Raw genomic sequence first — 14220 nt, forward strand, 5'->3', positions numbered from 1 at the left:
TATGGTTCAGTAAAAACACTCATTCACATCTCCAAGATTGCTGTGCTTCACAATCTAAATAAACTTCAATATATTTTGACAGTATCTTTTTAAAATATACAAATACCCTTTTTCATAGACTACGTACTAGGTTTGCCTGATAATTACTACTTATACTAATTCATATACTAAAACTAAACTGAGCTCTTAACCAATACACTTTTCTCTCAGAAACTAAGAATCAGAGAACGCAGAACAAACATGACACTCTTAAGAGCACATAACCAAAGAGTTTATATGAAATCCAAGTAGCATACCAGCCCTTTTAAATACAGGAGTTTTGGCTAAATCTTACACTTCCCTTCATATTCTCTTAGTTCTGGATTTTTGTGCAGAGTCACAGTTGGCAGAATAGGGGTGTATACTGTATGAAAAAGTGTATTAACTTATAGTGGGTACTATTCCTGAGGCCACCTGCAAAAAAAGGCTGTGACCAAAGACATAGGCAATGCAGCTGCCACTCCCTACCACCAAAAAAAAAAAAAAAAAGGCTGAGCATTCAGTCTCAACCTGCCCAGGTTCTTGAGTTCATTGCCAGCCTCAAATCGTGGAGGTGGTAGGATGTGGAGCATGCAAAATGAAGCATTAAAAGTTGAGCACTGCTGTTCCACCCATTACAGATAGCCAACGCCTCCATCAGGTTAGGGCAGGCACACAAAGGCTTTTTTTTTAAAAAAAAAAAAAAAAAAAAAGAAAAAAAAAGGAGCTGCAGTTCATTACCTTAACAGATTTACCTGAGAAGAAAAATATTTATTATAGGAGGTTGTTTTCCACCTACTAGAAAGACAGGAATTAACTAAGACCTGTTCTAATCATTTCCATCAGATAAAGCTTGGTTTCAAGAACTTGTCCTCTTTATTCACAGAGACATAAAAACATTTCCTTCTGGTTAAGAAGGTGGAAGAGATGCTGAACTGCTTCTAATTGGTCTTCTCACCCCATCTTGAGGTGCTCTCCACTCAGTGTCTCTTTCTCAACAAGCCCCTTTGAGCTGCAGCATACAAGCAGCTATAGGCTTGGCTAAAGGCATGCATTTCCCTGTTAAATTTCCCTCTTGCAGGGCACAGCCTCAAAGCTCCCTCATATCACACAGCGATCAGCTAGAGTTACAGGCATGTAGGACAGCTCTCCTGACCTGTTGTAGATGCTGACATCTGAGCTAGACATCTAGTCTCTCTTCATAATCACTAGGGAGAAAAATGAAATCAGCATCCTAAAACAAGCATCTAGAATAGGTAAGCTGAGTTGTGTCCTAAAAGGGCCTGATTTTCCTCACCAACTGAAAGATAAGGAACTTGGATGTCAAAGTCCACGTTGTGGAAATCTCACCTGAAGTAAGCAGAATCCCACCCACAGCATCTGTGTTCAACAACTACATCATATACTGTTGCTTTAAAAAAAAATTACAAGCCAAGAACCAACATAACTTCTACAACTGGGCACAGACATCACATTTCATCATCTCAGGTCTCAATCTGTGAGTAGTCATTGCTACTATCAAAAACAAGCCTGGCTGAATCCCTGTTGCAGGTGGCTTTTGAACACTATGTTGAAAAGCAAACAATAGGATAATTGTTAAGATCTACCCAGCATATATGGAACACGCAGCTTGGGTAACAACTTAATTTGACATAAAATGGCAAGGATAAAGAAATATTCTTTCCTTCAACGTAAAGGTAAGGTATGGGTATGGTAAAGGAACTCATCCAGCAGGACTAACCGAAAAATCTCAGACAGGGTTCAGATTACTGAGCAGCATCACTGTAACTAACATGGGCACCACACATCCTGTGAAAATTTTTTCCCCTGACATGGCAACACAACTTCCCTGAACAACATCAGCAAAGTCAACAAAAGCGCTCCTCTGTTCAGAGTGCTCCATCCAAACAATGAGTTATGCTTGTAAAGCTCTGCTTGATGAGTGACTTTTTTTTTCCTGGTTGACATGGATTTGTGGACAAAAGATTAACCTTAAATTCCAGACACACATTTGAGCCACAGCAGCAGTTACAAACTGTAAACATAACGTTAAAGAGTTAACAGGCCATTGAAACACCAGTAATAATTGCAAATTAATTAGAACCTGATTTATTTCATTTGATACCATAGTCCTCTGCTTCAATACTGACATTTAAAGACCAGGTGCTTTTAGAATCATGAAATGAGCACTCTCCTCTTGACCTTTTGACTATAGTTATACTTGTATAGTTATAGCAGCTAAAAGGTAAAAATTGCTACTACCAGAAGGAAACACAACAGGTCACTCCAGTTGAGGGATATATAATTCTAGTCACAGGAGATCGTTTTTTCTTTGTCAGACAGGCCCTCTTAAAGGGAAAAGCCTTTTAACTTTTTCTCTTCAGAAATTAAACAAACAAATGAGAAACAAGTTAGACTGTCATCCCCTGGGGAATAACCCTACTCCCACTTATGTCAAGGAGATCATAAGTTGGTGGAATGATTCAGCAGGGTGGGTACAAGGCCAGCAAGGTGTCTTCCACAAGGATCAGTGTTTATACTAAGTAGTAAACAAAAAAGAGTTCCAGCCCAGTTTCATTAAGTCTAGGTATGAAACAATTTTCCCAAGGGGATTTTTCATCCTCTTCAGCCTGGGTAACCCTTCTAGTAAGCTCTCCCCTCTGTCAACTGTCATAAGGAAACGGAATGTATTCAGAGTTCATCAGAAGCTTTCACACCTACAAAATTAACATCTTCAATTAAAATCACAGACTCACAGAATTGTAGGGGTTGGAAGGGACCTCGAGAGATCATGGGGTCCAACCCCCCTGACAAAGCAGCTCCCCAGCTCATACTGCACAGACAGGCGTCCAGACGGGTCTGGAATATCTCCAGAGAAGGAGACTCCACCACCTCCCTGGGCAGCCTGTCCCAGGGCTCTGGCACCCTCACTGTGAAAAAGTTCTTCCGCATGTTGGTGCGGAACTTCCTGTGCTCCAATTTGAAGCCATCACCCCTTGTCCTGTCTCCACAGACCATTGAAAAGAGGCTGGCTATTTATAAGCATTAATCAGATCCCCTCTCAGTCTTCTTTTCTCAAGGCTGAACAATCCCAGTTCATTCGGCCTATCCTCATAGGGGAGATGCTCCAGTCCTTTAATCATCTTCATAGGCCTCCGTTGGACTCTTTCCAGGAGATCCCTGGGGGTTTTTTTATACCAGGGAACCCAAAACCAGACACAATACTCCAGGTGGGGCCTGACCAGGGCAGAGTAGAGCTGGGAGTAGAAATAAATTCCTCCAAAATCTTCAGTGACCCCAATGGCCAAACTTCAAGATCTAGGCTAGCTCAAAATCCTCCACGGTTCTGACACTATTTATATACCAGAATCTCACATTCCAGTGTTGCCCTAATGCTCCTTCTGTAATTTATTAGTGCTTCTCACTATGCAAGGGCCCTTTTTTTCTCCTCCAAAAACCTGTGTTGGTTCTGTAGTCTCCACCTTTGGACCCTGACCCAACCTACTTGGTTTTAAACAACATCTATGAGTCACACCCACACTGCAACTTCTGTCACTGACTTGGTTTGTAATCGTGTTAAACGTGACACAGACAAAAAAACAATCTTACTTTTTCTCATACCAATTCATTATGTTCTCCTACTCACTCCAGCCTGTCTACAGAGTTATTTTGGACTCCACCCCGTCCTGGACCAGGTACTTTCTGTCTTCAAATCTTTCACTTTGTTCTCTGTATCCCTAAAATCCAGTCTTTTTTTTTTTTTCTCCCTGATTGCCACTAATGTATGCATTCTCCCTCAGCAGCACTTGTTACACCCTTCTCTTCACTATCATTTCAATCAAGTCTATCCCATCTGTGCCCTGATGAGATCTTTTTCCAGCCCTGTCATTTTGAGTGTATGACTTCTCTCCTAGATCCCTTTACCAGCTCCATCTCCTTCCATTTCATCATGTTTGATAAACTCATTGCCCTACACACTACACCTTACTAAGCTGGCCCTTATCTTCCTTCTTCCATGGCACCCTCACTCCCCTCACCCTGTAAGAGACACTTAGAATTGATACTATTTTTCTTCATGGCCCTTCAGACTTCCTTTCATGATATCCTGCTTTTATGGGGGACTGTAATTAGACGTTTAACCTTCGACCTTATCTTTGATCTTTTGGAAAGGTGCTGTGGATAACATTGTAATACAATTAGTAATAAGAAATTTGGAAATAAAGTCTTGCCAGCATTTAAGGACTGCAAACTAATCCCCTGAGAAAGCAGAAGTACATAAATTAGGGTCTGAAGCCAATGCACCTGACTGCTGTGGAAACAAACAAAAAAGGACACACAGCCAAACCATGACTGTTTGGGTCCACTGACATGGCAGTGCTGCCCACTCCTCTGTGGTGTTTGGGTTTTCTGGGGCTTTTTGTTTGTTTTAGTTTTTGGTTTTGTTTGGGGTTTCTGGTGGGGTTTGGTTTGGTTTCTTACAATGATGGTAGCCTAAAAGAAATGCCACTTTCAAAGAAAAAAAACACATTAAGACAATATAAAAACTTATACAGAGGAAAATACAGATTCTTAAGGCATTTACATGACCCATCACACAAAATTGTTTTAGTAGGTTCTTAAAAGCAGCTGAAACTCCTACATTAGATTAAGGTGGAAAGACTGCCATCTTCTCCTTACTATATCTGCCGCTGTATTTTGGGGCCTCCTTGCAAATCCCAAGTGGTGCTTCAAGAAATGTTTCACCAGGGTAAGCCTCCACTCAGTAATCCACAGTAAAAGGACAGTCCTTTATATTCACAGCAAGGTTTGAGACTTCTGGTCTAAAGCACTGGTGAAACTGTTTGGTGGTTCTTTTCTGAATGAAGTTCTAACCTTCAAAACAGGACAGTCATGCTATTTAACTAACATTCTTCCAATTGGCCATTCTTCTATCGGCCTTCTAATACCTGAAAGGTGCCTATAAGAAAGCTGGGGAAGAACTTGTTCATGAGGGCATGTACCAGTAGGACAAGTGATAATGGTTTTAAACTGGAAAAGGGGAGATTTAGGTTGGATATCAGGAAAAAATTCTTCAGTATGAGGGTTGGTAGATCACTGGAACAGGTTGCCCAGAATGGTAATGGAGGTCCCATCCCTGGAGATAGTCAAGCTCAGGCTTGATGGGGCTCTGAGCAACCTGATCTAGTGAAGATGTCCCTGTTTACTGCAGAGGGGTTGGACTAGATAACCTTTAAAAGGTCCCTTCCAACCTAATACATTCTACAATCACTCTTGCCTCAAAGGGCTTGAATTCATTCTTTTAGGCCCATGAATGAATCTATGGTCTTTGCTTCTAAGTTCTTGTAAAGTCAAATTTCTGCATTCTTAAATCCAAGTTCCTAATTATCCACATGGCCAAAGTTCTCAGCACCCAACTATGTGTCTCCAAATGGCTTTCCATTCTTCTACTTTCCTATACATTGGGATCTCAACCTTCAGGCCTCCTAATTTTTCACCTTAACTCTGTACTTACCCCTCCCACATTTGGCCCAGTCCTGCATTCATAGCACTCATTTTGTGCCCAGCTTCAAAATTCCAGCCTCCCTGCATACGGTCTCGGAGACCCTAACGCATCTGGTAAAGACAAACCGTATCCTGATACCCACACTTCTCCTTGTTACTTTTATCACTTCACCCTGAATTGTGCTTCACTCTCTGCTCAAGCATCCATGCCCACATGCAACTTGAGCACCATACAAAGTCTGAGCCTAATCTCCACCTCTTGGCAGGGACTCACCTCCAACTTCTCCCAGTTTTATAGTCCCTCCTACTATTGGACCCACACGACAGAAGTTGGAAAGCGCCACACATCATCCAGCAAGTAGCTATACTTACCACTTTGTTTTCTATACAGCTCATGTTCACGCTCTGTATCACAGCCCTTCTCCCATTGTACGAACCCTGTCCCATGCCTCACCCATCTCAACACAGCATTAGTAAGTAGAAGAGAAAGCCTGGCAAGTCATCAGTCACAAGCTTCATTTGGGAACCAAAACGTATCCTGCAAACTGCTCAGTCCATTTGTGATAAAGTTTTCCAGATAAATGCTGTTAGCACAGCTGTATCTGCATGTCTGTCCTACCACCACTGCCTTTTTTAGCAGTACACGAATACTTCTACCTGAGAAGTTTCCACTAGTCTCCTGAATGAAACAAGCTTAACTGACAAAAAAAAAAAAAGGAAAAAGAAAAAAGACTGTCCATGCAAAGGCATCTGAACTTGGGACTTTGATCGAACTAAACGTGCACACAGGTGCATGTGTAACATCACTCCCCTGCCATTTCTATAAATATTTTTGAGGCAAGGAGAAAGATGAGAACTTTCAAGCTTGCATCTCAGCAAAGTCTTCAAAAACAGCAGACAGATGTTTAGATAAAGAGATTGTTTCAACTGGCTTCAAAACACTTCGAGACTGCTGCTACTTTTCTCTCCTGGTTCAAACACAGAATTTCTGTCTGGAATACGTGTCCTTGTTACGTGGCAAAGGACTGATGCATTGCAGTGCAAATACAACAGTCCTCCAGCAACAACATAGATTTTTCTCAAGCACTCACCATGTCAAAATTAAAGAGATCTTGTACCAGAAACAAGAGTGCTCATCTGTCTATGACATGTAACTGTAAACATACAAAGATACTTGTTCAGATCTTTACAACCACTAATAAAACAAGCAATTTTGAAATAAAGTTTTATAGTTCTGTCTCAATGTTCTTTTACAATAGTAAAAAGCAACATCAACTATTAGCATCAAAATACATCAGTGTTCATAAGTAGTTTCATAAGAATGTCTGTGTTCCGCACCTAGCTGACTTGGATTGCTTCATCCACTACATGTGATTTACATATCTAACACAAAAGGATTATGTCATCATTTTGGACAAGAAGTCCTTTATTAATATGGTCCTCCTGCTAATAGTTGTAGTTTATCTTTCACCCCAGTGCTTCTTAGGGTAAGGAAACTTTTATTAGCAGGTGGAATCAATTTTTAGAAGCCTCTGAAAGCCTGCATTGTGGAGGCCGATGTTTTCAACAATAAGGACTGAAAAGTGACTTAAACAGAAGCAATAACTATTTCCCCACACACACTTTGAAAGTGGAAACATCATAAGAACATGACTTGCAAAAAAACCCCCCAAACAAACCACAAAAAATCCCTAAGTTGGCAGTACAACAGTAGAAACACAGAAACAAATGGCCCCAGGCCTCAGGCCTGCGCAAGCTCCTCTCATCAAAGGCAGTGTGCAGCCTGAAGTCACACAGCTGAAACTATGTAACTTGATATTTGCCCAGACTTTTGGAAATACAGCCAAACAGCTTAGATGTGTATTTGCCTGAAACTCAACAACATTATACAAACCCAAAAAACTTGGAAACTTTGATGATGCATGACCAAAGCAACTTTCTTTATCTGTCAGGGCTTTGAGCCCTATTTGCTACTATTCACATACCACCAGGCACACAAAAGGCATCCATACAGGTACATACTAAAGGTTCACCTGAAATCAATACCTTTTTTTCCAGTAGTGGCCCATGAAATGCTCTTACACTCTCTCCATAACCAAGGACCAAATACAGAGCAGTATTTTCAATGACATGCATTGCTTCAGCCCCCAGTGGTCAAGTCTTAGAACCTTTGTTAGCTGGAGGTTGCTTCTGCATAGTTTTCCTCTAACATGAGTGTCTCAGAGATGTGAAAGAATCCCACTACACTGCGGAGGCATTACCTCCTTGGATACTTGTGCTGGTGTTGTATCAACATGCATACACATTACCAGACTTCACTGGTCCACAATTTACCAACAATGCTTTGAACTCTTTCAAAAGCGCTCAGATCTAAATGCTAACTTGCATTTCTGCTAGTTTGTGTGTAAAAAGGTGCTTAAATCAGTATTTAATCAACTTCACATAGGGTAAGTGCCATTTCTCCTTCATAGGCTGCCACTATTCATTTAGTCTTTCCCGCTCCAAAAATCTTGTTCTTAGCATGAATTATTTTATGTCTACAACAGATCCCTTCCTGTCAAGAAAAAGTTACAGTGTGGGAACCTCCTCAACAATGAACACTGCAGTTCAGTTAGATTTTTCATCAAGAACTCACCTTCCACATTCGCATTTTTAGTAGTAATTTTACATTTTTATTATCATATTTTTTTTATCATCCAGGGTTAAAAAAACAATTTAGAGGTTACTATCCTTTCTATCCTGTGTCTTTCAACATGATTGAAGCTTTCTGAAGGAGTTCTCCTTGTCATATACTTAAGAATTTGTATTAACTTCCTTAATAACAGAAACCTTTTTCTTCAGTTTGAAGAAACGTCTCCAGTAAAGGATAAGTTCCTTCCTAACAATATTGCTTTACCACCTCCTTTACACTGTTGGATTGTGTTGCTAATGGAAGCTAGAGGTAAGCAAAATCAGTTCAGCCACTACATTTAGATACTTCATTGGAAAAAGAGTTGTTTTGTTTATAAGTTACTATTATTGCCTTAGTTTTAAGATTTTAACCTATATTTGTGTGCAGAGTTGGTTTAAACAGCTAGAATAATAAAAACATTCTCCAGGAAAAAAAAAAAAAAGAGAACATTCAATTAGGCTCGAGAAGGGCTTCTCAACAGAATAGCAATAGACTTATAATTGAGCTCTTCTTGATGAAAGATCAGACTTTGCAGCAACAGAACAGGTAACTGTGGGAAAAGCTGAAGGGGCACAAATAAATGATTCTCAGCTAGAAGTCTGAATGGGCAGGAGGAGTATTGAATAACTGTTGAACCTACAAACACAATTTCTAAAAGGCCAAAGAGAACACCATTTAAAATATTATTTTCATAACCACTGTACAGTAGGCCAGCACCATTCAGAAAGTAAGAGGAAATTATGAGACAACCTTAAAAAAAACATCAGCATCTTACTTTTTGTATTTTTAAGACTGTTCTATTCATTTTCCTGAAAATAACAGTATTCTAAGAAGAAAGGTGGTTATAAAGAACAGTGGTCGTGATCACATACCTTTGTTTTTCTCAGTCTTTGCTAATTATAACTGACACCTCTTCCTGTTTTTAATTCACATTTGCAAATTTTGTGTTCATAAGGGACAGTTTAACAAAAAATTTACAGGAAATTTAAATACACAGTCTTGCTTGTCACATATAAAAAACCTTCAGTGTATGTGTGCAGAAATTGGGGGGGGGGGGAAGGGGGGGAAAATACATACACCCACAAGTCTCCAGGCTTCACTTATCACTGCATACTGGAGCCGGTTCAGGACAAAACCCTCAATTTCTTTATTTAGTTTGACAGGAGATTGACCAATCTTCTTCATCAGGGCATACGTTCTCTCTGTAGTAGAAGTATCTGTTTCTGGATGAGGAACAATTTCAACCAACGGCACGAAGTAAGGTGGATTTACCTCAAGAAGAAACACAAAAGAAGAATGTCAATGATCAACAAAAGAATAAGCTAATACAAAGCACCTTTATAGTTTGCTACTATCATGGATATTCTCCAGTGAAGACAGTAAGCCCAATCTTCAGATCCTGAAAAACTTCATCAATCCAATAAGAGCTGGTGTATTAATTCAAACTTTTTAAAAAGCAACTAATCTGTATTAATTCTAACTCTGTTTAGCCCCAGCAAGACTGATGGAGCTCCATGAGAGATGACAACACTCAAACAGTACTATAAGCCTTTATAATGACTCGACTAACCATTTTTTTCCTCAAATATTCATGCTGTTTGTTTGTTGTAAGACATTTGTCCACCACCTGTCTTTCCAAACGAAGCAAGCCATTTCCTTTTAGGTATTCAGGAGCTTTATAAGGAAAATATTGCTAAACACCACCTGTAAGATGCAACACTTGATAGATAAGCTGCTACTGGCCCAAGCCTGTGCTAAACACGGTAAGAGCTATCACATACAGCATACTTCAAAAAAGCTGCAGAGCAGGTTACCTTCAAACACTGTAAGTACTTTAAAAAAACCAAATTGCTTCTCCCTGACTCTTCCCAACTGTAACTTTTCACCAAGTCAAGATCTTCTTGTCATATATTTTTTTTGTTTATTAGTTAAAAAAAAAATATCAAAAGAACTTCACAGAAACATCTAACAGTTCTTCAGGTCGTGGTCCTACAGTCACTAACCCTGCCTCTGCATGCTCCTTCCAAAAGCAGCAGTCCTTCAGCCATGTTCTTGCAGTGTTAAGCTCAACTCGTGGTCTAGTTTCCAGGCAATAGAAAGATCTAACGTATCACAATTTACTACCAGAAACCAAACTGACATTTAAAGGTTGGTAATTAAAGTACTGATTCTTTCACCAGCCTCCCTCACAGTCAACTGCTCTTAACCATGTTCATGTAAATGCAAGTAAAAACCAGTACTGAGAACAGCGTGATGGACTGGTGTGGTGCCAGGCAGTTTAGCAAGACCTAAACCACAGCAAGCACCCAGAAATTCTCTGAAGGCTTTTCTAACCCTTAAGTATATCACAGCTACCAATCAGGAACAGGACAAGTTCTTTGTTGAGAGAGACTGAGGCTGTAACAAATTTCTTCCAAGATTAGCATTGACAGTCCTCTTATTGAAATATTCTATTTCATGGACTTGGCATGGGTAGCGTATGGGTGTGCTCATGAGCACAGTGAGGACACATAGGAGGGCAATTTTTTAAGAGTGAGATAATAAACGCTGGTAAAAATTGCAAGTGGTAAAACACAGATAAAATGGGGGATGTGAGAAGGTTTCCAAGAAGTAAGGGGAATGCAAAGTCTTCCTTCAGGGAGCAGAGGAGTAAATGGGAGCTAAGAAAGGATATAACAATGTAAATACAGAGAAAGAATTAAGCTATGTAAAAGCTGCCAAGAAACACCAGATTAGTTTTAATGGACTGTTAATAATATTGGGACAAAAATTACAAGACAGAAACAACTTCCAACAGGAGCAGTGAAGCTAAAGAAAATCCAGCTGATGGCACTTAGTACATTTTTAAGGTGATTTGATTACATGGTTTCCTGTACAGCATGGAACTTCACTCAGTGACACACGCTCTCATCTGCCCCATTATTTCTAGCTGTGTGACCCAGCAGGTGTATATAGCACATGAGAAATTATCTGCTCTGCAGAAGACCTTCATCGTTATGTTGCCTGAAACTGCTTCTAGAGAAGCTACAGCTATTGCATGCATTCTGTCATGAATACTGAAATACTGAAACCCACTGCTACATTTAGCAAAGGGATCAGCTCATTCTGCCCGTTGGGTATCTCATTTCATCTCTCCTCAACACACTCACCTGTGCCAGAGGGTTTACAACTTTAGATTTTAATTTTTCTGGTGTATCAAAACTTCTTGTTTCCACAGTGTCTCCCAGAGCTGCTTGCTTCCCACAGCCACCATTCCTTATGTTCTACTGTCATGGTTCAAGATTTTATTTAGGCTATGGTGAAAAAAAACCCCCACTAAACAGTAGCCAACAGCTACCACAAAACAAGCATATCTCCTGATACTGCATTTGTTGTAACAGCCCCTGGAATAATAAGTACGCTGGTTCACAGCTGCTCTAGTACACCCCCCGCTTCAAGTGAAGCTGAGATGACTATGAAAATAGCCTCAACTGGATTGCAAAACCATTTCAGAAGAATTAGACATTTTAAAGAGCATATTTGGTTTGGAAAACACACATATCCTTACAACAGCAGCCTAGCAAATGTTTACACAACCTAGAAAACATTTACACATTAGTTACTTTTCCAGATCTGCTAAAACCTGGTGTCAGAAGTTGCTCCTGTAAAGACTGCTGCTCAAACTAAACAAGTCAATTGATACAGACCAACTTGGGAAAACAGTAAGAAAGAGCACTGTAAAAATCAAAGCCTGACAGTCAGAGAATAGGCAGAAACCGGCTAAATTAAGAAATAAGTTGTATCTATAGTTACTTAACTGAGAAGTCTAAAAGCGACATTATCTCTTCTCTTGCACTACAGAAAGTTACAACATTAGAAATATGAGATAAGGAACTACTGGATTTTAGGCCAGAGAAAGGCTAAACCTAGGCACAGGCACATACTTTGAAGTTTGACCTTTTTTGTGCTGTCTTTTTGTGTTCACACTGTCACTCTTGAGCATTCCCAGGGAACTGAGGTTTGATTTACACCCTGAGGGATGCCTTGGAGAGACGTGCAGTTACCAAACTGCAGACAGCAAGGCAGTACCTTTCTTCAGATCATGCAAACCTTCATTACAGTCCTCTTACCTGATCTGTAAAACACCAGGTTAACATTAGGCTAACAAATTCATTTGCTACTGGGTAGCAAAAACCCAGAAGCTGTAAGAACTTCAGTGATCAAGACAAAATGCTCTTCCATACTGAGAAGCTGATGTGACAAACTGCTGCCTGGCAGCCCCACACAGAGCTCCACAGAAGCTCACAGATGCCCTTCAGCATTTTAAGGTTCTGCTGCCACCTCTAGTCATGTCATTCCTGCACCACTGCCCTATCCTAGTGGGTCACAAAGCATGCAAATTCAGCTCCAAGTACAATTTGTTCAACTTCCTCTGTTTGCTTTTCCTTTTCAGGTATACTGCTTCTGCACCAGAAGTCTGAAGAAACTCAGACCTTCCATCTTTCATTAACATTATCCGACAAGCTCACTGTTTAGATCCTTACTGTTACTGAACAGCAGCTGAAAAGGGATACCTGAAAAGACTAATGATCCCCCAGGAAGGAAGTTGAGAATTTTGTAGGTTGTCTTAAACAGAGACTTCTTACATTCTGAGAGCCAGCAGCCTGAGTAACACACAATATGAGCACAATAGCTGACACAGAGCAGGTCTTGAGACAACTGTATAAAACATGCATACATCCTCTCAATTTAGTAGATGTTGCTGCTCACAGAATGACCAAAGTAAAGCTTTCCAGAGTCAGGCCCCTGCACACTAACAATGGTACAGAGGCACTCCAAATACCCTTCTACATTTCAGGGAAAAGTTTGGGATGCATTTTAGTTAAACACCTGTATTACTACTACTACTACTACAAAAACAAAGCATGCCATCATACTTACAGGATGTGACACAATACACTGCTTAACATGCTTAAGGCCAGTGAACAATTTGCTGGGTAAGAGGCAAGAGGTCGAGCTGCTCAAGATGACATTGTCACCAACAAGGAGATCTAACTGACCGAAAATCTTCCTTTTCAGTTCCAGGTTCTCCGGAGTACATTCCTGGAATAAAACCAAAAATAATTATTACAAGTCTTCTACTTCAATAGTATTTACCCATGTATCTCAGACTTCACTGATCCCACCTTGACACCTAGCAACTCAGCACAAACCATTTATTTTAATCAGCCTAGAGATACCAGTGAGCCACAACACACACACAAAAAATGTTTCCCACAAAGAAATGGAAAGCCCAAGAGTTTCTCTATAGAAGATGGACCATGATACACCACAGAAGATTTAACACATAATAAATGATTCTGCTTTGCCTAAAATGTAGGCACAGAGATAACGCAGCATGGAGGAATGAGACCTGGTCTTCATTTTTTAAAAGAGAATTTCACATGATAGAAGTCAGTATTCTGTCTCAGACAAGATGGAAATGAATAGATGTATCCCAAAAGAAGACAAACTCCAGAACTATGGCAAGAGGTACAAGGAACAGTTCTGGAATCTGCACTGAAACATCCCTCAGTGACCCTCACACCTAAAAAACTTAAATATCTCCATTCATTTAAACTCTGAAAAAAGATTTCTGAAGTATCAGAAGCTATCAGAACTTCTCCCAAAGCTAACGAGCATGTTCAATGCTGCAGTGTTTTGTGAAGTTTCATGTGTATGCGCCAAGAGCCACAATGCAGACTCACAAGAATTTCAAAGTTATCCCCAGGAGCTGCCTGAAGGACAGCATGCAGAATTCCACCAGTCTGGGAACAACACGGACAAGGGAATAACAACTACAGTGGATCCCACAATCAACAGGAAAGACTTCAGTCTAAAAGAAGAAAACAGGGGAACAAAGCCAGCTTGTTTTCTGTGTTTTTTGGAAAGGTTTAGAAATATCCAAACAGGATACTAAGCTTGCAAAACCTCAGGTTTCTCCTTAAAACACACATAACTGCTCATTTCCAACTGTAACCTTCTCCCACCTGTCAGTACTTTGTTCTGTC

At 40.2% G+C, this 14220-nt stretch overlaps 1 protein-coding gene across 1 annotated transcript in view; it reads right to left on the reverse strand.

The window, feature by feature from the left end:
• CRYL1 (crystallin lambda 1) overlaps window positions 1-14220 on the reverse strand; it is a 59118-nt gene that overhangs the window by 17608 nt on the left and 27290 nt on the right. The window contains exons 4-5 of the mRNA XM_084265254.1: window positions 13112-13273; window positions 9269-9463 (exon numbers count right to left, since the gene is read on the reverse strand). Coding sequence (XP_084121380.1) covers window positions 9269-9463; window positions 13112-13273 — 357 coding nt within the window. The remainder of the gene's footprint in view (window positions 1-9268; window positions 9464-13111; window positions 13274-14220) is intronic.

Source organism: Gallinula chloropus (assembly GCF_964237585.1).
Source record: "Gallinula chloropus genome assembly, chromosome: 1".
NCBI lineage: Eukaryota > Metazoa > Chordata > Aves > Gruiformes > Rallidae > Gallinula > Gallinula chloropus.